The sequence below is a fragment of the Cydia splendana genome, chromosome 19, assembly GCF_910591565.1.
Source record: "Cydia splendana chromosome 19, ilCydSple1.2, whole genome shotgun sequence".
NCBI lineage: Eukaryota > Metazoa > Arthropoda > Insecta > Lepidoptera > Tortricidae > Cydia > Cydia splendana.
Window position 1 is genome coordinate 2,813,922 of NC_085978.1, and position 27,448 is coordinate 2,841,369.

General features: G+C 36.0%; 1 protein-coding gene across 3 annotated transcripts in view; it reads right to left on the minus strand.

The window, feature by feature from the left end:
• The window catches only part of LOC134799864 (uncharacterized), a 68,299-nt gene extending 47,645 nt beyond the window's left edge, over positions 1–20,654 (minus strand). For all 3 annotated transcript variants that reach the window (XM_063772269.1, XM_063772270.1, XM_063772268.1), the window contains exon 1: positions 19,154–20,654. In XM_063772269.1, the coding sequence (XP_063628339.1) occupies positions 19,154–20,395 (1,242 nt within the window). In that variant the 5' untranslated portion in view covers positions 20,396–20,654. The remainder of the gene's footprint in view (positions 1–19,153) is intronic.
• Between the last annotated feature and the right edge of the window lie 6,794 nt (positions 20,655–27,448).

Genomic DNA, 27,448 nt, shown 5'->3' on the forward strand with positions numbered 1-27,448 from the left:
CCCCCACATAATCTCACGTGTATGTTTTTGAAATTTTTCTATCCAACCGGTCAAGGCCACGCGCTCCAAAATTTCGTAAAATACACTCGCTATTTTGAAGTGCGGAGTGAAAATTTATGTTTAACGAAACCGAGAAAAAGTATTTTCTCATGTGGAAGGTATTTCTTAGTTTCGTTCACTGTAGAAAAATACACGTGAGGTCTCCTTATACCCCCCTCCCCCAACCTGATCTGTCGTGATTTTTTTCGTGACCCCACCCCCCCTATCGAACTTAACTTCGCGTGATTTGTGCACAAGCCCATTATAGTTGCGTTATTTTGTGGCATGAGATCAAACCGAAACCTTTAAACCGAAGATTTTTAACATCTAACTTATGAATTTGTTTGTGTTTTTACATTGTTTATAACTTGAATCGTTCGTATGTAGGTAGGTACTTAATCCTAAGTATTACTGGTAACTATAAACTTTTTATGGTACTATACGGTAGAGCATATCAAAACGGTCAGCTACTAAGATACCTCCCGATAATCTGTCTTACACGGTACTTTTACTATCACGGAGAAAAAAATATTTTACAATATTACCAGATTGTATATAGTAGTATACCCTATAATGGACACGGAACCAGTAATGGGACAAAAAAACACAATTCCTCTAAAATAAGTATATAAAAGTAGTTTATAAACACTGGATATATTTTTATCATAAATAAGAGTCCTAGAGCTGATTATGTTTGAATTTTTATTAAATTCGGTTATTTTTTAAGAAAAGTGCGTCAACCCAAAAGTTGTCGTGCCACTGAAAAAAAATATCACTAAAAATTCTTAACAACTTCGCTAAGAGAGGTGAGTTAATTTATTAAATTTTAATTATTTAATACTTGATGTAAACTAGAATGTGTTTTGTTAATTGCATTTACCATGAGATAAGGTATACAACACACTATGCTGTGACTCCACAGATGTAAAAAAAATAGTGGTGTTTGGCCCAATCCCATTATAGGAGCTGTAAAACTGCATACCTCCTATGATGGGACAATTGACATAATGATGCTTGCCATGCCATAATTTCATGTTTTAAACAATACAGAAGTAATATGTAGTTACGAAATATGTCAACCAGGCCTATTCTCGGACTTAGGATAAATTAATATCGTTTTTACAAACTTTTATTTAACTTGCCTTGTTAGTTAGTGTGGGTCAAATCTTGGTAGCTGAATTTGACCCACTTTTCGATTTCCGATTCAGTTGAAATTTTGTGTAAGTACGTAACTAGTGGCTCTGTGAGCTGTAGACCTCGCGAGCAGAGCTTGAAATAACATGGTGCTAAGAGCTTTAAATACACCGTGTTTTTTTTGATTTCCGTTAATTTCAAGGGTGCATTCCTGAGCTTAAATCAAGTAACTTTCTCAAAGACACCGATGTTCTAATTAAGTCCATTTCGGAGATAATCCATAATTTATTTTTTTACTATAAGGCCTCTACAAGCGTGTACACTTGCCTTAGGGCCGGCTTACATATTGATTAGTGTTTAGAATGAGTTCATACATTTGCTACTAAACTTAAGTACAATCTCGGTCGATTGATGTACGAAATGACATTGATATGTCACAGATTTCAATTGTTTGGTTGAGTTAAATGTAATGCCCGTGTTACAACAACGCTATATGCTACATTTAATTACTTTTTAAACAAAAAAAAAACAAAAAAGAAAACAAAAAAAAAATTTTTTTTTGAAAATTAACTATGCCATTTAGTTCTTATAAACGTACTTAACTATACCCCGAAGTTAACGGAATTCAATAAAAACACGGTGTATAGTAAATTAAAGAAAAACAATACGAAATTTATGTGTAAAAAAATACAAAAAGTTATAATATCCCAGCATACAATTACTGGGGATCGAACCCAGACCCTCTGTGCAAACAGAAAAAGCGAACGTTTACAAACTGAGCCAAATAGTTCTTAGATGGGTTGACGAAATTTAGCTACTCCTTCTCAAATTAAAATTAGTTAAAATTAAATATCTAAATACCGCCTAAACCAGCGATAATTTTTTTCTGCATTTTTTGTTATTAACTCTGTAAACATGTTTCAAAAAGAAAAAAGTCTTATGATATCGATACGACTATTTGTTTAGGCGCCAGGTATCACGACTCCGCCATTTTTAAAAATTTCCAAAAACCGGATTGACAAAAAAAAATTATTTAGTCATAAAATTCGGTCACAAAATTTCACGAGAATCGGTTAAGAATTGCGACCTGTAGAGGAGAACATCCGGACATACGAAAGCAAAATGCCCGAGTCAAAACGTAGACCTTCGCTTCGCTTCGGTCAATTAAAACGAATTTAAAAAAAAGTTTGTTTTTACTTTACTCATAGTAATTATTTAGGATTGAGATTTTTCTGTTTATGTTTCAGGCCACCACACCTATACCACAAACATCATTATTGCGGACTAAGCCAATGTAGGTACTTACTGCCGAGTTAAACAGAATAATGTTAAACACCTTAGGTAAGTCTTCGTCGCAACAAAAGCATGTTAAAGCGAAGACTCACCTAAGATATTTAACCTAACTCTGTTCACTCGACAGTATATTACAATTTCAGTCCGCAATAATGATTTACTGAACACAAATATAAAACCCGTTTAACTCTACAATATATATAGTAAACAGAACATACTGTTTATTTCATGCCACAACAATTATATTTAACACAAACATAAATCTGGTATTCTCCAATACTGCATATAGTAAACAGAAATTGTTGATTATTTCAGTCAGCTAAAATTATACTTAAAACTAATAAAAAATCTGGTGAACACTAATGAAATATCTGATAAACTCTACCCTGTCCTATAATGATGGCTACAGATAGGTTTTGTATACTACACAAAATTTATTTTCACCTCAGCAGCTCGAACAAGGGTACTTTGCTTCTTAAAAACAGTGAGCAAAATGCGATTTTGCTCACTGAGTCATTTTGTCTCACTCAGTGAGCAAAATCGCATTTTGCTCACTGATTGTGACTCACTCAGTGAGCAAAATGCGATTTTGCTCACTGAGTGAGACAAAATGACATTCAAGTGACCTTTATAGTCATTTCAACATGCGGGGTCTAATACAAGTTCGATATACTTGGGTTCTATTATCTCTGTCCCTCTAGGTATGTTCTCACTGCTTAGGGTGAAAAATTTTGTGTACTACACGAGATCAAAGTTATTTACATCTCGTGCGCTTTTGAATCCCTTACTACGCTCAAGATTCTAAATTAGATTCACTCGCTACGCTCGTGAATCTATTATAGAATCTTTCGCTTGCACGGGACTCAAAATAAGCACTCGAAGAAATACCAAACTTTGATCTCTTGTTGTACAAATAACTATTTCGACGATACTAGGTATGTGGGTAATAGGAACTAGAAATGATGTTTTAAAGAACTAGAATTTTCTATTAATGTGTAAAAAAAGTCTAGTTGTCACATATAATACAATAAAATCAAGTTAAATTTACAATATTCTGGTAAAGAGCACTAGATTTTTTTCTCCGTGATACCCGAATATAAATAGCTATTTAAGAGATCTTCGCTAACTAGTATTATAGCTGCATTATAAAACCTTTATAGCACACTGAAGTTACGTAAGGGTTACAAACTATGTTCTATAACAGTTGATTATCTACTTCTACAGTATATAGTCTACATCATACAGTACCTAACATTGTAACGTAAGTGCCATGAATTATGTACTTTAAAACAAGTTGCTGGCAAAAGAATCGAATTTGAAACATGTTTCCAAGTCATTTTAAGTATGTATCTATTTTGATACATTTACGAATCATAGACCCTTGTCATTAAGATGGTTGATGAAGTTATTATGTTTAAATTATGTCTATACAGGGTATATACAGAAAGGACCTAAGTTAAATATATTTATTTTCTTATGATTCCTAAAATACCTACTGATGTTGAGGTAACTCACAACCAGCATTGGCTTCTGTTTGAAAAAAACCGGCCAAGTGCGAGTCGGACTCGCGGTCCAAGGGTTCCGTACATTACCCAATTTTTAACAATGTATTTTTTATATGTGAAACGCGAGTGAATTGCCTTTAAAAAACCCGTAGGAGTCGGATCAAAAACTAAGTAATTGACTGCATATTTCTAATAGAACTATTTTATTTATTTGTTTTCAAAATTTTAGACCCAGTAGTTTGGCTATTTTCTTAAATAACTTCTAAACTATTTATTTTAAAATTACAAAAAAATATATATTTGGGATTCTCAAAATGAGCTCTTTCGTTTGATATGTAACACGATATAGTTTAAAAAACATTCTTTTTTAATTTTCTCATTTACCATGTTTGAAAAACAACAAAGTGGCTTCCATGTTTAAAATTCACTTGTTTACGTAAGATGTCCGTCTTAGGGTCACGAATTTACATATGTGTACCAAATTTCAACTTAATCACACACGGACAGACGCACGAGTGATCCTATAAGGGTTCCGTTTTCTCCTTTTGAGGTATGGAACCCTAAAAAGAACAGAAAACTTTTGTTTTTGTTAATCTTATTGTTATTTTTTAGTTGATTAAACACAGACATCGGGGCATGTGAAACTAAATAATTTTGTATGTTGTTCTAATGTGATAATAGTTATTTGTACAACAAGAGATCAAAGTTTGATATTTCTTCGAGTGCTTATTTTGAGTCCCGTGCAAGCGAAAGATTCTATAATAGATTCACGAGCGTAGCGAGTGAATCTAATTTAGAATCTTGAGCGTAGTAAGGGATTCAAAAGCGCACGAGATGTAAATAACTTTGATCTCGTGTAGTACACAAAATTTTTCACCCTAAGCAGTGAGAACATACCTAGAGGGACAGGGATAATAGAACTCAAGTATATCGAACTTGTATTAGACCCCGCATGTTGAAATGACATTTGACTATAAAGGTCACTTGAATGTCATTTTGTCTCACTCAGTGAGCAAAATCGCATTTTGCTCACTGAGTGAGACAAAATGACTCAGTGAGCAAAATCGCATTTTGCTCACTGTTTTTAAGAAGCAAAGTACCCTTGTTCGAGCTGCTGAGGTGAAAAGTAATAAAACTATTTGTGTCATATTATCACACTTTTCTTCAAGTACTGCGTAGGTAATTATAACACAATTTATGTAAACACTAACATCTTATCTGTATTTATTTGTATTAGTTGAATCAATGGTTCCCTCGTTCATATATTGTATATAGGTATATAGTGTACTGTTTGGTTATAAATAGATAATTTAACAATTCGTATTACACTGCTTATATATTTTCATTTAAATGTAAGAATTTCATATTGATTGGATTTGATATTATTATTTTGTATTTGTTTAAACTTTACTGCACTAATCCTAATTTTAACATTAACATTATAAGTCAACCATTATGCTCGATTTTTTAAATAACCACTCATGACATTTGCGATCATTAAACTATTTACTAAATTGTCAACTCAATTCGAAAAAAAAAGCAGTCTCGTAGAACTAAGTCGAATTATATACAAAACAAAAACACAATAAAATAGTTCCTACTAAAATTTGAATAATATAGGTCGGTATCTACAATGGAAACAAGGTACTAATGAATATAAACCTAATCATACGATATTACGTAACAATGCAAGCAAAAATAAACGTACAAATATATCATTCTCAACAGTATTACGCACAATGTATCTGCAAACAGTCACGTAGGCTGACAGACAGACAGACGGACGCCCTAACTAGCTGTTAGGCATAAAAAGAAGCCCCTACACCACCTTTATAAGGTCATGCGCGAGCGCAACCTGCCGCGCAGTCCAAACAAAGAACAATCGACACAAGCTATTTTGAACTCTATCCCTTGATGTTAAGACTGATTTTGCAATGGCTACTTTATGAGAGTTACGATCGTTTGACTATAAGGAATAAAGATGACAATTAGATTCTCTTTTTGAATACTAAGTCGTATAAGTGTTATGTAAATTAGTTATATCAGCATTATAGGCTTCCTAAACAGTGGGACCTAAATATTTGAATGAGTTGAATGTCCGAAGTTTTAATACTCGTATTTTGATTGTTTATTTTATCAGTTATTTAGAATCTCATGAACTTAGACCTAAGCTAGAGTCATATACAAGGAAATTAGAACAAATAGAAGTTTTTTTATACAAAACTTTTACTCATTCTATCTTCCTTGTATAACAATGTTTCAGAGATGTGACTTATTTGAAATACTTGTATTTAAAACGCAAAATACCTATTTTGTATTTAAATACCTTTTGAAGAAAACTATTTTCTATTTTATTTGAAATAGTTTTTGGGACCTATTTTCTATTTTCAAAATACAAAATACTTTATAGTAGCTAATGTAGGTAGGAGTTACATCTCTTCTGATAGTTCTGATGTTACCACGATGTTACAGTCCTGGCAACTCTCTCATTCTTTTAACATGGAATTGTTGAATCTGTTTATATTTATTAGTAACGTGGCACATGACGCTACGCTTGTGTAGTGAGTGGTTAAAAAAGTGGAATCTTGAGTGTTGCGAGGGTTTCAAGGCACAAGTGGAGAACAAACTTTTCTGCCCTGGTGAAAAACAAACGAGACGTTTTCATCACTCTAACGAGAGGCATTATACTAGCTGTATAACATTACAAATCTAAATTAATGCTTTAAAAATTGGCCGTTAAAAACCATCATCCATCCATCCTACCGGTTAATATGCAATTAGCAAACAACTAGAAATTTGCACTTTAGATAGAGGACTGATTGACACGCTGTTTTCAAAGAATAAAGAGTCTTTTCAACTCGGAAATTCCGAGTAATACTTTTTAATTTAGACTAGGTATTCACTATTCAGAGTACCGTTTATCGCAAAGTATTTGTATTTTGAAAGAGTATTTTGAAAATACCTATTTCGTATTTTGTATTTTAAATACAAATTCACAAACTATTTTGTATTTTGCATTTGAAATAGTATATCAAGGAAGTATTTGTATTTTGTATTTGAATACTTTTTATAAAGTATTTTTCACATCTCTGCATTGTTTTTAGGAACGAAAACTAGCGCTAGACATCTGTACGTGTTACGTTCATGTTCATGTTAACTTTCATGTAATTTAAGCATGTTAACTTCGATTGTATGGGAGCGCCTTTTTGGCGACGGGTTCGTGTGATTCTTGAGGACCACGGCAATTAAGAATTTATTGTAAACACCGAAATAAATTGACGTATCTTTCTTTTTGTGACTATTGAAACCTTTTCTTATATTTTTTATTTATTTTATTTATTTATTCAGCTAATTACAACACAATATCTAAGCTTAATTACAAAAGTATCGTTAAACCAGTAAGGTTTGTCTCGATACTCCAAATTAATTATTAATTAACTCTTACTGCGTTTAGCTCGCTCAAATACCATTAATATACTTATAAGTAGGACAGTTATTTCCCGTTCGAATGTCCCTTCTGGTCAACACATTTTGCCATATCGAAATGCAGACGTGATTCCGCGAAAGGAAGTTACGACGAAGTCGTCGAAGACGGCAAAACGAAGAAAGAGGTCCCTCTACAATCTGACCGGGAAATCTCGCAAATGCACGATGACATATAAGTTGTAGAGTCCATGGTTCCGTATGAGTAGTCGCCATTTAAATAATAGAATAGAATAGTTTTTGAAGTGAAAACTTCTTTAGCGGCGCTGTGCACTTTTTGTGATGGGGAAAAAATGTTAAACTCGTAACAGGTGTCACGTGATCGTACGTCTTACGACGGACACGTGACCTGATCGAAAAACTGTTACAATGAGTTTTTCTTTATTGATTCAAATGCCATCTAGTGAGTTTCCCTTTAACTGCTTTAACGCTAGGTGGCGTTAATCTCGATTATACATAGTGATGCAGACATTTTGCACTAGATGGCGCTGTTATTAATACAACACACGCTGCTATTATTACAATGTCATTGAGTTTTCACTTCTGCCGGCACTCCCGGAGTGCAACCCGTTGTTTTTTTTATTCGTAAACACACAGACAATATACATACATAGAAAGAACATAGTGAACAATAAAGTGTCACGAAATGGCCCTATCTCAGCATGTTGCTCGCGACTTCAAGCGCTGATCTTCCGATGAGACCATCAAGGGAGAAATAATCACGGAAGGTAACAGACAAAAAAAGAAACATACAATAAGCCGAAATAATAATTACACACAGTTTACACAACTAATACAAAAAAGAGATACAACATGACAACATAAGTAAATACATTTTTTGACAAAAATAAACTTTTGATGATGATGATGATGAATGGTTTATTGCCGACTGCGCATGTTTCTCGTCAAGGCGATCTAACAAACCCAAGCTCGATAAAGTTGTCAACCATCAGACAGTTCCTATCACCTTCGGTTTCCATCCTCAGACCAGCTCGATGGTAACCATTGCAGTTAAGTATTCAGCCCAATCGCATGGTTGTTTCTCGTCAAGGCGATCTAACAAACCCAAGCTCGATAAAGTTGTCAACCATCAGACAGTTCCTATCACCTTCGGTTTCCATCCTCAGACCAGCTCGATGGTAACCATTGCAGTTAAGTATTCAGCCCAATCGCATGGTGGTAGGTGGTCAAATTTTGTTTTGCAATTTTCGAAAACAAGACTTGTTTGTAAACATTACAAGTTAGATAGATACGCTTTAAAGCTTGCACAAAATAGATACCTATAACATTTTAAAAGCATTTTGAAGCAGTCAACGTCAAAAACATCTTTACTCTTACGTACACTTGTTACACCTTAATAATAAGGCGAAAAACATATCATAAGCCGCGTATCCATTAGAGGCAGCCTCGGGTCGAGCAGCCTCAACTTGAAGCAAACAGCCTCAGTTTGAGGCTGCTCGCTCTGAGGCAAAGGCTCGAGGCACGTTGTGATCAGCTCGAGGCGAATCGCCTCAGCTTGATCCGCAACGCAAGTTTAAAGCCAAAACGCGTCGATCGTCTCCATCAAATGCACGGCTCGGACTGAGGCTCCTTTGAGCACGGTAAAAAAACCGACAAAATATGGCTCGGCTCGCGGCCACGAATTTGCTTCGTGTCGCGGCGAGCCTCAGGTTGAGCAAGCGTCTCCACTTGCGCGGCCTCGGGGCGAGGCAGCCGCTCGACCCGAGGCTGCCTCTAATGGATACGCGGCTTTTGACGTCGACTATATACAAAGAGGCAAATTAAATAATAAAACTATCGGAAACATGTTTGGAATCTTTTGTATGACCACCTTGCACTTGCTGTCATTTTCCTTCCACCATTTAAAATTAATACGTCAGTACAATTATCCTCAAAGGTGAACTGGATGGGATGCCTTTAAGCGATAATGTCGTTTTTAACCGTCACCTGTAAAGTATGTTTAAATACAAACTTTGTATGGAAGTAAATGATGTAATTACCTTAGCCAGTAAAACCTGCTTTAAATACGAGTTTTAAAGAGAGTAATAAAGATGGTTGTTAAAATGAACATTAACATTGCATTGCTACCGACAGTCATTCTAGAGAAATATCATAGCGTCAGAGATTAAAACAAAAAGAGCACTCATAAATAAACGCTGTCAGTAAAATAGTTGGCAAAGACAAGTAATACACTATCGCTAATGTATTTTAAAATTCGGAGATTCTTCAGTAAAAAAAAACGTTTCGGCACAAAAAAATTACAGATACCATTTTTTTTGCATAGAGTAAAAGAGAGAAATCAAAGTTTGTATACATTAGGAACTTAACGAGCTACTAGTATGACGAAAGTTGGAATCGGTAGGAAAAGGTCAGTATGCTGATTAGCGTAATGGGGTTTTCAACTGACTGTTATTATTTACTATTTACACTATTTACGTATTACTAATATAAATATAACAGATTGAATAAACCGATATTTCATTACTAAAATACAAGAGAGGACACTTTGTAAACTGCAAAAGGTACTAATTTAAAAGCAGGTGCAAGTTTATATTTATGATAGTGTATTGTGCTAAGTAAGTATGCATATTTGTTATCGGTACACTAAGTGACACTCGTTTTGTCTACAAATGTCTCTCATTACCTACAAAGATCTTTCCAAACATGTCTATTCCTTGAATTGTATAGTAATTCCGCTGTGTTTACAGATCGTTTAATGATTTAACCGGCCAGTTTGTTCTGCTCTGCGCCAACAAAACAGCTGCGCCTACACATGCCAGCCACGGTATGGTATAATCTTTATGTGCATATCTGTCCATTCAACACGTGTTTCTTTATTTATTCAACTGACATCTGCGTGGAATTTGCGCGAAATACTCGCGCAAATGTCATGCGTTGTCTAGTTTCATGAGAGAACCTTAAACGTAGTGAATTATCTGTCAGTTTTAATATTACAAGCTTTTATTTAACTTGCATGTATTGCAATGTATGTAACTATGTTTCTATACGGGTTAAATCTTGCAAGTTAAATTTGACCCACTTCCCGGTTTCCGATGAAGCTGAAAATTTGCATGCATACGTAAGTCGGGTGACAATGCAATATGATGGTACAATCGAGCTGATCTGATGATGGAGACAGGAGTTGGCCATAGGTACTCTGTGATAAAACAACGCAACCTAATTGTGTTTTGGGTTTTAAGAATTGTCTCGATGATCATTTGTTGTCTGTGGAAAACAAAGTTCAGTCAGCGTCAGCGATAAAAGCTTGTACCAAAAATGAAATTTTTGCCAAAAACTTATTTAGTTATCTGTTCAATTACTGAAATATAAAAGACGTTTAAATTAAAAATAAATATTCTTTAAATAATAGAGTTCGATTAAGAATATTTTTTTTAATTTCTTACTGAAAACTTACTCCAGCCATTCCACGGGCTGTCGCATACAAATGCATTTTAATTCGATCGTCAATAAGGTTTTTTTGCAGCGTATTAATTTGATGCCTAATTTATAAACCCCTTTATTCATAAAACTTAGCTAAACTCTGTCAAATTTTGTCTTTTTCTTACAAACACAAATGTCGAAATGACGGATAAGGACAAAAGATTATCCAGGGCCTATTAGACTTCAGAAGCGTTTATGAATAACGGTCATTTGCATTTATTCGATCCTTTGTCACAGAAAAAGTAACTCGCACCTGCAAAACTTCAGAATTCGCGTTTTTACGGGCCGCTTGAAAATCATATCGTTGAATACCGTAAAACACTATAACATTGCCCTTTCAACATAACTTTGCCCACCGCGTCACATTTCAGTATAAGCGAAATAACTTAAAAGTAGTTACAGATACTTTCTTTACTTTTTTCAGAGAGTGTACCTACCTGTAACTACTTTTAAGTTATTTCGCTTATACTGCACTGTGACGCGATATTCGATCCTTTGTCACAGAAAAAGTAACTCGCACCTGCAAAACTTCAGAATTCGCGTTTTTACGGGCCGCTTGAAAATCATATCGTTGAATACCGTAAAACACTATAACATTGCCCTTTCAACATAACTTTGCCCACCGCGTCACATTTCAGTATAAGCGAAATAACTTAAAAGTAGTTACAGATACTTTCTTTACTTTTTTCAGAGAGTGTACCTACCTGTAACTACTTTTAAGTTATTTCGCTTATACTGAACTGTGACGCGATGGGCAAAGTTATGTTGAAAGCGCAATGTTATAGTGTTTTACGGTACAAACTGTTTGGTGCATGCATTGCACAAACTCAAGGACCCGTTGCATCTAAATATGGCCCAATAGCAACACCAAATGCAACGAATTACGATCAATAGAAGTGGACTATATATTACTGAACGTTGACACCACTTATCGGATCTAGGGCGCATCTGGGGCCCTATCAGAGCCATGTGTCTCTGTTGCATATATGTTGTATATAAGTAACATATAGTTTACAATATATACTTATCACTCATGAACCTAGAAATATCGTAAAAAACTTTAACCACGCAAAGGATTTTTTTATTAATTCAGTACAGTTTTAACAAGTGATAAATGCACTATACAGGGTGGGAGCAATTATCCGAAACGAGGTAGACCTTCAAAAAAACGTTCAGATTCTTAGTAATTTTTGCTAAAAGAAAACATCGTTTTATTTTTCCTAGGAGGAACGGTACGGACCGATTTATGAAGAAAAAGCGAATAAACAGTCAATTTATTTTCAGATTACGGCGTTTAAAGCGTAATATTTCGTCACTTTAATATTTTTATGACGCAAAAAAAGTTTAGTCCTATAATAGTTATGTACGAGTATATACCCTATTCTATACGATAATATACCATTATAGAGACACAGCATTATATTATTATCGTAACCCTGAACACGGTATTTTATCTTTCAAACGTATTTACTACAACTTGAACTTTTTTATAAATCATTTAATCTTCAAGTAACATTAATTTAATTACTGACCCTCATCAACAAAAGATCATACATATTTAACGTCAACTTCAATCACCCATTCATCTTTCCACAAACCTAACATACACAATTACACATCACGATGTCGCCACTGTCTTTCCTAAACTACAATAAAACTATAAACAAATATGTAGTTCCTCATTCAATCACTAGTAAAAAGTAAGTTGGTGATAGGATGAAAAGATCACAAATCAGCTGTTATCGCTGCCGTATCGGGAGATGAAATATGGGTGATTAGAAGAAATTACAGTCGCTAAGTCAATGTAGTTATTAATCAGAAATAGGGTTGCCTATGACGAATTTCCTATACGGATGCACACGCGGTGGCTAAAAAATAACTGCATTCCCGTTGCCAGGGCAGTTTTGGGATTATAATGAGCAACTTTTACTATGGGACCAACCCCGGTATCGTGAAAAAAAAAATTACCCGCCCATAGAAAATGGACCAGCCAAAATGTATGAAACAGACAAATTATTTTTTCGCGATTTCGGGGTTGGTCCCATAGTAAAAGTTGCTCAGTATAATCCCAAAACCTCCCTGGCAACGGGAATGCAGTTATTTTTTACCCACCCTGTATAAATATACAAGAATTGTTCGTTTAAAGCAGCGGTCGGCAACCTTTTTTTGCGTAGTTTTAGTAGCGTAGTTAACGATTAGTAAGTTGACGCGGGCCGCACTTTGTTAATATTTATGACTTTATCAGACATTGTCGTTTCTCAATATTACATAGCCAGAGAGTCTCGCAGGCCGCAGGTGACAGTTTCACGAGCCGCATGCGGCCCGCGGGCCGCAGGTTGCCGACCGCCGGTTTAAAGGTACCTACCTACCTTTAAACGAGCAATTCTTGTATATAAGGTAAAATATTAAGTGAATCTAAACCTGACTAATCTTGCCACTTTTCCTAAGTACGATTACGGAGGCCAAATACAAGACTTATTAGGTGAGGTTTCGTAGGCGTGATTAATTACGTACTAGCATAACAAGGTATTCGACATTGAACACGTGATATCATATGTCCAGGGCCATATGTCCGCTCTACTAGCGTTATTCATAAACGTTTTTCAAATATAACTAATCGTTGATAATCGTCTGTCACCATAGGTACCCAAGCTAATTATGTGAAAAATATTATAGACTCGTTTCATTTGATTACTGGATTCTTAATTAATTAATAGGTCAGTAAATCTTAATTAAAGTAAGTTCTGAATTAATTATTAAGTACTAAATGCCAATGCCAATTATTAAAGTAATTGTATACAAAACGAGAGGTTATTGAACACGATTACCATCCCTAATCACCCTGCTCATTACCGTACAATTTTGAACTGATTAGCAATGTTAATGGAAAAGAAAACTGTATATTTACATGGATACACTTCGACGGTTCCATTAAAAAAACTAGCGTGTCATTCCTAACTGTTGCAGAATCGAAGGCTTATGACCAGTATTAAACAGTTTTGTTTGACTGGTCAGCAAGGAAGATGATGTTTAAATGATAATTTTATTGCGAAAACTGTTTCATTTGCATGCCTTTATACCTATCTACCTGAATCATTACACAAAACAAATACGGAACCCTAAAAATGTTACATGAGACTGTTTCTGGTTGAGGTTATATCGCTCAAAAGTGGTCTCGATCTTAATTTTCGGGTATATCAAAATTGTAGGCATTATGACCAATGTTTTAACTTTTGAGTCAAGAAAATATCAAAGTACAGAAAAAAATATTTGAAAAAAGAAATTATTTGCAAGTTACGAAAGGCTAACTTAATATTTATCTTAAAGAGCCAAATTGAAATTTGTGAAGATACCTATGTACAGTAAAAAATCTATGTACGACCCAGTAATATTTCCCGAACAGGTCAAAAGATTGGCCCCCCTTATTCATAAAACTTAACAAACCTTTGCTAAATTTTGTCCCTTTCTAACAAACATAAATGGCAAAATTACAGATAATGACAAATTAAGGGCTAGGACGGGTAGTTTTTACTATTCTAAAGGCCATTTTACACTGGCACGGTTGATTCGGCTCGCATGCGCGCGCAGCCACCCGCAACCAGGAGCGCACGCGCCGTATTCGCAATGAGCTTTTTGCGCCGTCCGCGATATCTCGGAGTTACGTAATAATAGTGTAAAGTACAGTACCCCTGTGGCAGGGGTCGGTAAACCGTGCGCGAAAAAACAGGACGATCGTATGTGTGAGGTGTGTAAAGTATAGTACCTCTGTGGCAGGGGTCGGAAAACTGCGCGAAAAAAAGGAGGATCATAGTGTGTGTAAAATTGTAAATACAGTCAGCATCTATACCGAGGGTTGCCAACTTTTTTTTGGTGGAATATAGTATTTTCCAGAATAAGGCATCAAAAATATAGTACATTTCAAAAAAATATAGTACCATTAGATAAAATACTAAAGATTAGTGTAAATATTCGTTTAATCGGAAATATAGTATTTTAGCGTACTATATATTTTTCCAAAAGTATATAGTACGGAGAGCCAAAATATAGTACAATACTATATAATATAGTACGGTTGGCAACCCTACTATACGACAAGTACCGGGATGACACAACGCGGCAAAATCTGCCACTCCTTAATAGGTACAGGGTGGACCATAAGTCTTTTTACATTTCAAACTAAAATAAAATGAAAACTATAGATAACTATATCAGATGAAAACCGTTTATCAATTAAAAGTTACATCATCCATATGTGATCCTTCATTATTTTGGCATTGCCGTAACCTGGAGCGAAAATTTTCAGTGACGGCCTGACAAGTGTTCCGCGAAATGTTTTGCATTTCCTCGCGAATACGTTGCTTCAATTCCTCAAGCAGATACTGGGTTGGTCTCAAAAACTTTACTTTTAAGGTATCCCCAAAGAAAAAAATCCATTGGGTACTAAACGTGTCTGATAGTTCAAAATCGTGTCATCGCTCTTAATAAACTCAAGAAACTATTTATAAAGTATACGTTACACCACGTAAGATATCCTCAATAAATTATCAATTTTAGGTTAACATTGCAACACCTAATGCAGCGTTGGTCAACTGACGTTTCCACATTGCCACGGAAAGGAGGGTAATGTTCGCGTGTAATGAGTGAATTTAGTTATTGCAACTAGGCATGTAGTTAGCGATAGAATCAGTATATTTAGGCACTAAATGAATACGTAAACATATTATTTCCTGTCCGTTTCCAAACTTGAGTTTTGCAACTATGACTTACAAAGGTTTTTAAGTTTTTAGTAGTTGGTAATAAGGCCCTGTTCTTTAGTTTGCTAACTTCGAAAATTTCATACTTTTAATATGTATTAATCTATTTTTAGGTAGGGGGCTGTCCATAAATTACGTCATCGATTTTTGACGATTTTTGACCCCCCCCCCCCTATAATCATCAAAAAATCATGCTTCAAATGACCCCATTTCCTACTACTTCATGCTACCGTCATCCGATGTCCAGACCCCCCCCCCCCTAATTTGAAATGACGTAATTTATGAATAGCCCCTAGGCTAATTATAAGGTTGAAAAGGTATTTAAAGTTTAAGCTTTAATAATAATAACCGTTCAACTAAATTTACCTACAGTCAAAGATCATTAATTTATTAACTAGGACTAGGACTATCATTACAAAAAGGATAACAGTATGTTTTTATTTATTCTGCTCCTAACACACTTTAGCTAATAATGGTTGAAAAACCTTTTGTTTGAAAGTATGGTATGTAATAGGTAGCAATAACAACATATAATAGAAACCGGTTAATTATGCGGTAATGACAGTAAATCTATTCGTAATGACAACTTATACATGTCCAGAACCAAATGGAAGTAAGTACTTTTATATTTCTTACACAGTTACGTTGTTTTAAACTATTTATTTTAAACAACTATACCTAATTAGCAATGTCTAGTTGTTTCGATCGACTTATTTGGCAATAATGTGCACTAGTGCGTAAAATTCAATGTTTCATACACTTCTGCTTGTATTAAATTAATTAAGATTATGGCATATAATTAAGATTATTAACGCTCACAGGGAATTGCAATTTTCCAGTACAGTCACCTTCAATAATCTTACAAGCACGCAAAGGTCCGCCTGTTGTACTTTTTGTATGTGCAATAAAGTTTAAAAATAAATAAATAAATAAAGATATAAAATTGAATAAATTTATTGCTCTACCAATAGTCATTGAGTCAGGATGCCTAGCCAAGGTGACAAACGTGCTTTATGCCTCTCTAACACTCTTCCATATTAATGCGACAATGACAGTTGCGTTTCGTTCGCTACGGAGCGTAAACGATTGGCATGTTGGCTACGCACCCAGATATTTTTAACGTGTGTTCGGTGTGATTAATCTACGTTTTAATAACTTTACGATAAAACGTGTATTTGTGTTGTTTATTCTCAATTTAAAAAAAATAACGTTAAATTATCGCTGGTTTGCTAGACAAAGGTGCAGTACCGTCTTTATCATAAGGGCACTCGGGGCCCGTGCCCAGGGCCCCTATCCTCAGGGGGGCCTGAAGGACAGGTAACAGTTTATTTGATTACCCATAATAAATAGAAGATCATAGTCCAAAAACCTTAGTTCAATTAGCTTTCGTTACTTTTCAAAAGGGCCCCAAATTCTTATGTGCCCAGGGGCCCCAGAGTAGTTTAAGACGGCCCTGCAAAGGTGTAAGCTAAAAAAATCTATGGCTTTGCTATGGCTAACCATTGAAATCAGCCGTACCTATTGCCTTTAAATTTTTTAATCTGCCGTCTTTGTATTGTGAACTGATAACTGGCTTAACAATAATATTTAAATGTTTACGGGTATCTATTTGTACCCGTGAATGGGTTCTAGCAGGTGTATTACATAACAGCAAACTTTTCCAAAGGGCCTCTACGTGTTTGATCTGTATCCCCACGCACGCCTATCAAATGACCAGGATGTATATACCCGTGAGTTTAGAAGATATGTATTTAAATGTCACAGATCATTAATTATTAATAAATTATAGAAATATTCAGTGGTATTCTGCGGTTTAATAAACTACTTCCACGTAATTGACGATGCGAAGAACTGTAAAGTAGGTCATATCATATTATTTTCTGTTGAGTAACTTTTACATTATTTTTAAACTCATGCTATTTTAACCTGAATAAGAATACAAAATAAAACATGTTGGCTGAATATTGTTTCCTTTGCCACTTATAATAAAGTCATGGGTGAATGACCATAAACAAAAACTCAGATTAAAAAGTTCCATTGCGGCTGTGTTAGTGATTCTGATTTATGTGAATAGATTTTTGCCTTCCTGTTAAATGGGAAACGCAATTTAAAAATAATATTTATTGATACTATTGTAAAAAGATATTGCTTGAAAAGACTTGAAATTACACGTTAGATATTTTTTGAATTACCTTATAATTTACTCGTATAAATGAAGCTAGACTGTAAATTACCATTTTAATGTTTTATAAAGAGTAACTGATTTGATAATTTCAGACACTGTTATGTTAAATAGGTAGGTATTCGAAAAACTTAATCGCATATCGATTCTCAGAACAGTTTGAATTCCGTTCTAAAAAACCTAGACGGCTATCCATTATGTCGTTCGAGTTTTTTATGATCTCTTTGTCTAAACCGGAATATAATGACCTAATTTAAGGACGTCGGGCGTTGGCCGTTGCATTCAGCCATTCATAATCATAATCTGCTACCTATTTTAAAATAGCACGAGTATTAAGTAGTTTCTAAAGATAATTGTTTATCTTGAATACACAACTTATTAAATTGACATGAGGAATGAGTAGAATTCACGTGGTATTTACTATCCAGACAGAGACACCTAAATCAATTTAAAAGTCATTTCAATTCGGTCACTTGAGCGCATGAATGGGAGTTACGAAGTTAAATTTAGAACGAAATTATGAATGGAACGAAATGGCGCCGTAAAAGAGTTTTCTGTTCCAAAGACGTGTGAATAAAATTATAGAGGAAGCGATAATGTTTACGATTGAGAGGCCATCACTAGTTCCTGTGTCTATGGTTGACATTGGCGTTTTCGCGCCAAAATGAAACGTCAGAACTTGCGAGCAAACTTTTTAAATTTCATTATGCGTATTGTTTACGAAGCAAATAATGCAAATGGTTTTTGGTTCCAGTTAGTTGCTTGATTTGTTATGCCAATGTCGTAATGCTGGCAAGGTATCAGGCAGTAGGTAAGTCAGGATGCAAACTTTGTAGAAGGTGGTTTGATGTTATGTTAACTCGATAAAAAGCTTTATGTAATTTGAAAATCAGAGTGGTTTCGATTATACAATGATTTTTTTTAATAGGTAGTGATGTTATTAAGTAGGTATACTTATTAGGCACATTGTGGTTGTAGTTTATTGAGTTTTTTATATTTATTTACTCGCAATAAAATTGCAATGTTTGCCATGCACTTTTGCGGCTAATGGTACCTACATTTTGTTTGCATTTATTTAGCATTCGTCGTAATATTATTGTTTGTGTTATTATGATTACAGAGACCTTACTGTTCTCAATTAGTCATTGTTTCCGTTTAATTAAAACTAAATTGCTCACTCTTAACGCTAACCGGGATCAATTTATTTAACGAAACTAATGACACACACAACAGGAAACGCCGTACATATAAGAGGTGTAGACGCAAGCCGCCTTATATAAAATAATTAATTCAACACGCATTGCAATGATCTAAACACTTACCTCATCTTCTTCGTCTTCATTGTAATATGGGTCCAGTAGCAAAACGTTTCTCCAGTATAGGACGTCTGCGGTGACCGCATAGGCGTCATTGTCTGTTAAATTCGCGTACACAGGACTGTCTCTTCCGACTCCTTCGGAGCTAGCACTGATGGAACAGCTTTCAACTTCAACACTGCCGCCACAAGAGCACCCCTCGTCCGTAAAACTGTATCCGTACTCGATCTCCTCGTAAATGTTCTCGTCGGTGGTGATCGCGTCGCGGACGGGCTCGTAGCCGCCGTCGTCAGGCTTGTCCGGCGTCATGGCGTCGACTGCGCACCTGTCTCCCACCTCGTGCAGCGCGTACACCGAGTATTGCGTCGGCGTGAAGTCACTGGCCGTATCGAAAGACAATCGCGATATAGTCGCGTGGTTCTGCGATAAAACCCTTCGTAAAATCTCATCAGAGTTATGAAACCCTGTTGACTGGGACCAGACGGTAGCGTACCTGTCTTTAGGATCGTCCGCGTCGCTGCATTCTTTATAACTCCAACAAGTACTCTCAGAATCGCTGTCGCTATCTCGCTTAACCCCATTGTTTACACTAGTCTTCAATTCCATATTGTCATAACAAGATGAACTAGACGATGGCGTTTTTAACCTAGACCGCCTAGGCGGGACCGGCGTGCCTTCACCGTGATAAAAAATAGTGTTTACAACATTCACTTTCTCACACTTAGCCGGCGTGCTAGTAACGAAAGAGATGTCAGATAAAGTCGATTCACAATCGCTACCCTCGTCGCCGTTTTCCTTGGCCTTGGCTACGCCGTTTTCTTTCACTGGAACATCACGGTTTTCACTCGGCGCACTTATTTGTACCGGAGTCACTTCAAAACCATTTCCCACTTCTTTCACTTCGAATCCATTTTCGAATCCTTCCAAACACTCGTCAAAAATATTCAAAATGCTTAGAGACACTTCCTGTTCCTCTGGACCTAAAATCTTCTGATATTCGTCTAATTTATAAATCTCTTTCCCTAACTGCGAGAGTATTTCATCGAACGCGCTATCCGGTGTTGTAGTTGTGGTGGATTCCGAGTCTTCCGAGTCCGATAAATCCGTTTTCACAGTCACTAAAGGGTCGTATTCTTCCGTAGAGTCGCGTATAGTTGTTAGCCAAGCGATTATTGGCTGTGCCGTGCTGTCGGCACGCAGTATTGTCGCGACGGCGTTCGGAATCCAACTCGCGGCCTGACACGCCATCCTGCATTGATAACCGCTTAATGATTCACTGTTTGTTTACTTATTTCCAGTAACCGTGTGCTTCGCTCGCAGTTACGAGCAACTCTGTCTTTTGAGACATTTGCACCCGTTATCGGACCGAACGAAACAGCGGAGATCTCTGACCTTACTGATTAGTTATTTTTGCACAAGTTTTATCTCGAAAACACTAAAAGATTGGCACAATTTTTAACATTTAAATTTAATTACTATTTAACACGAAACTTTAACGACCAATAAAACTTAAAAACAAAACGCGTTAAAAATAAAAAAGGAAACCATAAACAATTTCAAAACGTTTCCCGCCTTCCCGTTCGCGGGCTTTCGTTCGAAAATCGAACGAGGCGTCCGCGCGCGCCGCGGCCGGTGCTATAGTGCTGCAATTAATTCAGAGTCCATGATGTGAGTCGAGTCTGTGTTGACCGATATTCTACGTTATTTCCGACTCGATCCCGCTCGATCTGAAACGGTGTTTCATCCCTATAATTACTCCGCTCATACGCCGTTGTTTGTATGGGAGCGGCGTGGCGTAACCGCACTAAAAACTAAAAGCAAATGCAGTAGATAAATGAAGCAGATCGGCGCCACGTTACCTACATGCACACAGATAGCCAATCATGCAATGCAGACGAGAGACCACCGTGGCTGATTCGATTAATGATTCTTTAATTTGAGTTTTTATTTGGCTTTTTTACCACAGGAGTAAATTTATGCATGTTTCAGCATTACTTTTCGATCTAACATAACTCCAGACTAGGCTCCAGGTTAGATTATCTTTACTATGGATCCGATACCATCTCATGCATTCATTAAAAGCTATAATTTACTCATTTATTTTGTGTTTTATGTTCAATTATAGAATTCCATTGACTGTGAAATTACACAAAGTTTTTCTTTTTCACATATTTTTTTTACATAAATTCCATACTTGACATCATAAATTCTACGACATATTTAAGTAATCTATTTATGACTCACTTGAATAGGTAATTAAAAAACCCCACCAACTAAACAAGGAAAAATCAGGTCGCTAAATCTATTGAAGTTTACAGCGAAGCCGAACTCAAACGATGTAAACCTTTCATGTGGCATTCGGGCTATGCATGCAGCAATTAGCTTAGCTCCCATAATGAATGAGCGAACTCGGCATGCATTCCTATAGATTTACAAAAATAACCTGGAAATCAATGACGGCTTAAACCCATTACCAAAAAGACTAGTTTGGCATAATATAAACCGAAGATAACGTGGTAAATTCGCACAACAAAGTCGTTCAGAATGTAGTATTTACACGTTGCAAACGTCAATTGTAATAGACTTTAAATTTCGAACCACAGATACTGTAATCGTTCACGGGCATTTTGTTACTCTATGGTTTTGCAATAGCAGTCAGTACACACTGTTCGTCAAAATATAAGAGCATTTGAAATTACTTATAAATGCTCTTATATTTTGAATGCGATTTTGGAATTTAAACCTTATGTTTTGATGGCATAAGATTGATTATGAAAATAACATGTTATGTTGGTAAATGACTTTGTAAATATGGCGGACACAAGGAAATGGTGTAATATTGGTTTAAAACTAATTAACAGATAATCTTGGCTTTTGCTAATTAAAGGTTATTAAGGAAAACATTATCATGGTGTTTACGACACGTACTTATTTTAAAACAACAATAAAACATATTTTCTTGAATAAATTAGTTAAGATAAACGGATTTAATTCTAGCTCTCGCAATTTCAAAACTGTCTGTCTGTTTGTCTCTCAGCCTTTCTGTTACATCTTCACACCTAAACTGCTAAGCCAATCAAAATTAAATTTGGTATGGATATAAATAAGTGCCGGGAAAGGACATGATAGTTTTTATCATAGAAATCATCATTCTACGCAGACAAAGTCGCACGAAGCTACTATAGTCCATCCAAATTGCATTACATTTATATACCCACCATGCATTAATCACACTGTATATCTGTCCGTCTGTCGCTTTCACAGCAACACAAATAACTACCCTTCGATGGGCCTTGTCAACATAGTAATAAGGCCTAGAAATAGTCAATCAACTGTGTCAACGACGACAGTCGCCATCTCACATACCGGAGCGGCCGACGTGCTCAAAAATATCTGAACATGCACTTTAACATCTTGATAATAGAGGCCACGTCCAGATATTTGTAAACACTTTGGCCGCTCCGATATTTGATGATGATGACTGAACAAAAGTGACTAAGCGCCACTTGCACCATCCCACTAATCCGGGGTTAACCCGTTAAACCGTTAACCTAGTGTCAAATTGTACTGGTAACCATGGTAACTCCAGGTTTAACCGGTTAACCCCGGGTTAGTGGGATGGTGCAAGTGTGACTAAGAGTGTCAATGAGCCATGTGGTGGGGAAAAGCACTAATTGGTCTACATTGGGCCAATGGGGTACAATTAGCCACGATTAGAGCAATTGCCTGAATTGACCGTGGCGCACAGCTGTCTTGTCTGGGAGTCGGTAGCTGTCAAAAATGTCTAGATATATTCTGTCAAGAAATTTCCGTCAGTAGAAAAGAGCGACAAATATATAAAATGTAGGCGAGAAGACTTATCATCGTCCCATAGAAAATTAGAATATCGCGCCTTTTTTTACTGACAAACTTATTTGTCCGGCTATACCTATAATCATATGCCTATATATTTGTACATATATGGCATGGGGTAGGTATATGTATGCTAGTTTTAAGGTATTTATTCTATGGGCAACTAGTTGCCTGAAATAAAGTCTTTTTAATTTTATTCATTTTCGTGCATTCATATCTTATAGTCTCCTCAGTGACCTAGCTAATTACTATGTTTGAATATGAAGCTGTAGATTGAACTAATTACTAAGTTCTAGCTAAGTAGAGCGTACAGATAAAAAAAAATTTTAAAACACAAAAATGTTAATAAAGGCAAACCTAACATGCCCTTAACTATGCCTTTCGTATCTGAGAAATTCTTCTTAAAAAAAGTCATCGATATTTATTAATTACTAGACGGGCCCGCAGCTCCGCTCGCGTAAATGAAATAAAGAGTTTGTCTTATGTTTAGTTAAATACCGACATTATTATGTATCCCTGCCAGGGTTTATAACTGTGATAAGGATTTCTTATTTGTCAAGTAGGTAGCCGTTAAATTTGGATAACTTAATTCGAAAATTTATTATAACGTACGTAGGTATTTATTTAAAACTTGTTTTAACATAAAATTATTACTTATTGTTGTAAGCCTAGTTGCAAAAACGTTCATTAGATTACTTATTTTCCGCTTTAAGCCACGAATATGGACGACCACCACCCATAAATCGCCTTTTCATACAAACGTAGGTAGTCCCCATTTCCCTTTCTGGATCTTAACATTACTACGGCTAAGGTGACGCAACGATCCAAAGGACTCACCTGGCCTCCGATACCAGATCACGTCATGTTTCTTGCGATCTTGCGATAGCTCTCGCCATCGGGTGTCTCCCATTTTGTTGTCCCAAGTACGCTCGTCTCCCATTCTATAACTTTGTATTTTTGGCTCATCTCGGCAGCCCTTTCCCTGGACGAATGACAATGTTTGCCGAGCCATGAAAATCAATCTGAATAATAATAACTCATAAAGAAATTTAAAACAATAAAATACAAATTATTAACACGATAATCATACGATAATATTCATTTGATTGATATGTCATAAATGGCATAATTCACTCGTATGGGCTATGGACTAAGGTTGAGGTTGGCAGCACTTTTTATTTTACTTCGTGTAAAAAAACTCAGAAATACCTGTATACCAACATGACAAACATAATTTAGTTTACTTTAACTTACGGATTATTTGGTCTAATCTGTAGCACCGCCAAACGAAAGCAACCGAAAGTTCCCGAGAAATGGTCGAAGTCGTAAAATGAAGATTGTTATGAAAATTGCTTTTCCTTATTGTAAATTAAATACGCATCGAAAGCGATAGTTTTTATGTTCTAGTTTTATTCTCATATGTAGATAATAGATTTAAACAGTTTTTTCTTATCATACGTGTACAACGCACGTATGATAAGAAAATTCGAGATACGTGTCAAAAACTTTTTTAGAAATTTGTAAGGTGCCATCTCTCTTCTTCGCTCGTTTTTTATCCCGTTCTGGTTTTTCAATTTTATATATATGATTATTAGGTAATAAGTTCTCAATGTAAAATAAATTAGGTTTCTAAATGGAAGACTAAAAATCACAAACAGCAGAGAACTGTAACTGATAAGAAGATGACTTTTAACCCGCGGAAAAAAAACAAAGATAAGATAGGTAGTATTCGCTAGGGGCTGTCCATAAATTACGTCATCGATTTTTGACGATTTTGGACCCCCCCCCCCCTATAATCATCCAAAAATCATGCTTCAAATGATCCCATTTCCTCCTACTTCATGCTACCGTCATCCGATGTCCAGACCCCCCCCCCCCCTAATTTGAAATGACGTAATTTATGAATAGCCCCCTACATGCGAATACTACCTATCTTATTCGATGATTGCGGCCAACGTAGCGAAAAGTTTGCTTTTATGTCCCAATTTTTCATAATATTGAACATCTGTCCACTGCCAAATAGCATATTCATATTCATATTCATATTCATATTTATTTGCAGAAAAAGGGTTAGTTACAGGTCGTAGCTAATGTGTCAATTGGTTTTGTATACAGCCAACAGAAAATAGCTAAGTTTATTATACGCAACGGGCAACGGCCTCCTCAAAGTATTGTCGGAGAGCCTTGACTGCCCTATAACTAAATACTGGGTCGAAGTGGCCATCGGCAGGGCCAAATAGGATGAGGCCGCGACCAATCTCGGGCCAATTTGTCATGTTTTGTATATTTTCTGTACCTAGGTACTAACTTAGTTATTAAGTCAAAATTGTTACTAACATTATATGGATCTTTGATCTGCAATAAATGTATTTTGTTTTTTTATTATATGTCAGAAGTAGGTGGCTAACCGGCTAAGCGCTTATATTAAAAAGGATGGGAAATGAAGACATTACTACCTATTGTTTAACTTCAAGTACTTATACCTTTACGAGTATAATAAAGTTAATAACAAACTAACAATCAAGTTGTCCTCTAATAAGGGTTGTTGACCTTATTGGTAACAGCGAATAATATCTAACTATAGTTGTGTCTTCCAACTGCTTACCGAGCACGTGCGTCGTTAAGAAAGCTTTACAATAGGGAATATTACGCGAAACTCGACGTAGGGGGCGCTACTACCACAATCCATCACAATCTGGGGGTCTAGCTAGATTAGCTAAATTAATAATTAGGAGCAACAAATTCTATCGATCGATCAAATTCCGCAATGTATCGCGAATCGCATGCGATTATCGGTGACACTTAGAAAGGCGATAAGGTCTATCGATCTCTCTGGGCTACAACCGCGAAAATCAAAGTTCGCAAATTGCGGGCATCTTTCTCTGTCATTCTAATTACGGCTTCATTGGTTGGAGTAAACGAGAAAGATCCCCGCATCATTTTCGGTTTTGGCGGTAGCCCCCCTGGTTTGCGAGTGCGACACGCTTCTGCCCGCGCACAAAGGGCACACACGACCAGACAACAAGGTCAAGTCATTCATTCACTTCCTCGTTCACTCGCGAATGGGTCGGCCTTACTAATAATTAAACATTGATAACGGTCTAATAATAATACAAGGCTTAGATTAAACCTAGTATTTACTGATGGTTATTGCATTCAGAAGAGTGTAATGGTAATACCTAAGTAGGCACTTATATTACTTTCTCACTCTAACAGATAGCTGCATACATTTCTGGCAGAACCATAACCAGTACCATGAGATAGTAGTCGGTTTAAAAAAATAAATATGCCAGTAAATTGACTGGGTGAACTTTCACCCAATCAATAATGCACATGCATATTTATTTTCCATCGTATTTGATTCACGGAAACGTACGAACGAGTCTTGCTTGTTCAGTCAGTCTCGGTACAAAACCTACTGAGGTTGACTGCAGTAGCATGACAAATACGAACGTTTCCGAGAAAATACGATGGAATACAATTATGCACTAAGTACATCTGTATCTACATGTGAAATGTCGCTGTTTATATTTGTAACAGAACTTATACTCATCCTTTTTCATTGTTTTCGAGAGCGGTTTTTCAACCGACGAGGTTTGAAATTTTGACCACTATATACGCACAGTATAATAAAAACTTTGTAATGTATTTTTTTTACGTTACGAATCTACATATACATTTCTGAACTTTAGTGTTTACCATGCCATACAGGCGTTATTAACTACTCATATTGTTCTTAAATTAAAAAAGCCACGGTCACTATAAATCCCATCAGTCATCAAATTCACCCTTTACTATACAATCAATTCTCAACGCCGGCATAAAATACCCAAACACTAGTGAAAATCAAGCAAAAATATACCAATTTACAATGTAATAAGACTAATAAGGTCTTTGACAGTCGGCTGGTAGGCATAGACAATAAAAAATTAAAAAGTATAAATAAAGGCCGTTACACACGCGCGCCCGCATATTCAAATGAGTGATTCAGATGGCATAATCGAGGTGGGACCCTCCAGCGCTCTAGCATGCTCATATTTTCTCCACTAAGCGCGGAAAAAAATAAATTAGTCTATACATGGTGATTTCGGGGTCGTGGAGCAAGAGAGCCAGACATCATACAGAATCCAAAGATGAGCCTAATGATGTTGTTAATTATTGTTTATCACCAATAATGATGATTATTTTCCAGATGACAAGTAGGAAAAAACATTTTTGCATACAATTTGGAGACCCTACTCAATGTGACGTCTTGTCGCTTTCCATACAGCGTATGTCAAAAGTCATAGGGTGACCATAATTACTTAGTATAACATTAAGTTTACTTGTAAAATAAGAATAATTCAAGTAATTACTTTTTAATCAAATACTACCATATGATAATGTGGATCATTTATAGAGTCAGAAAAAGTGGTTCTGGATCACCACCCCGAAATCACCCTGTATAGT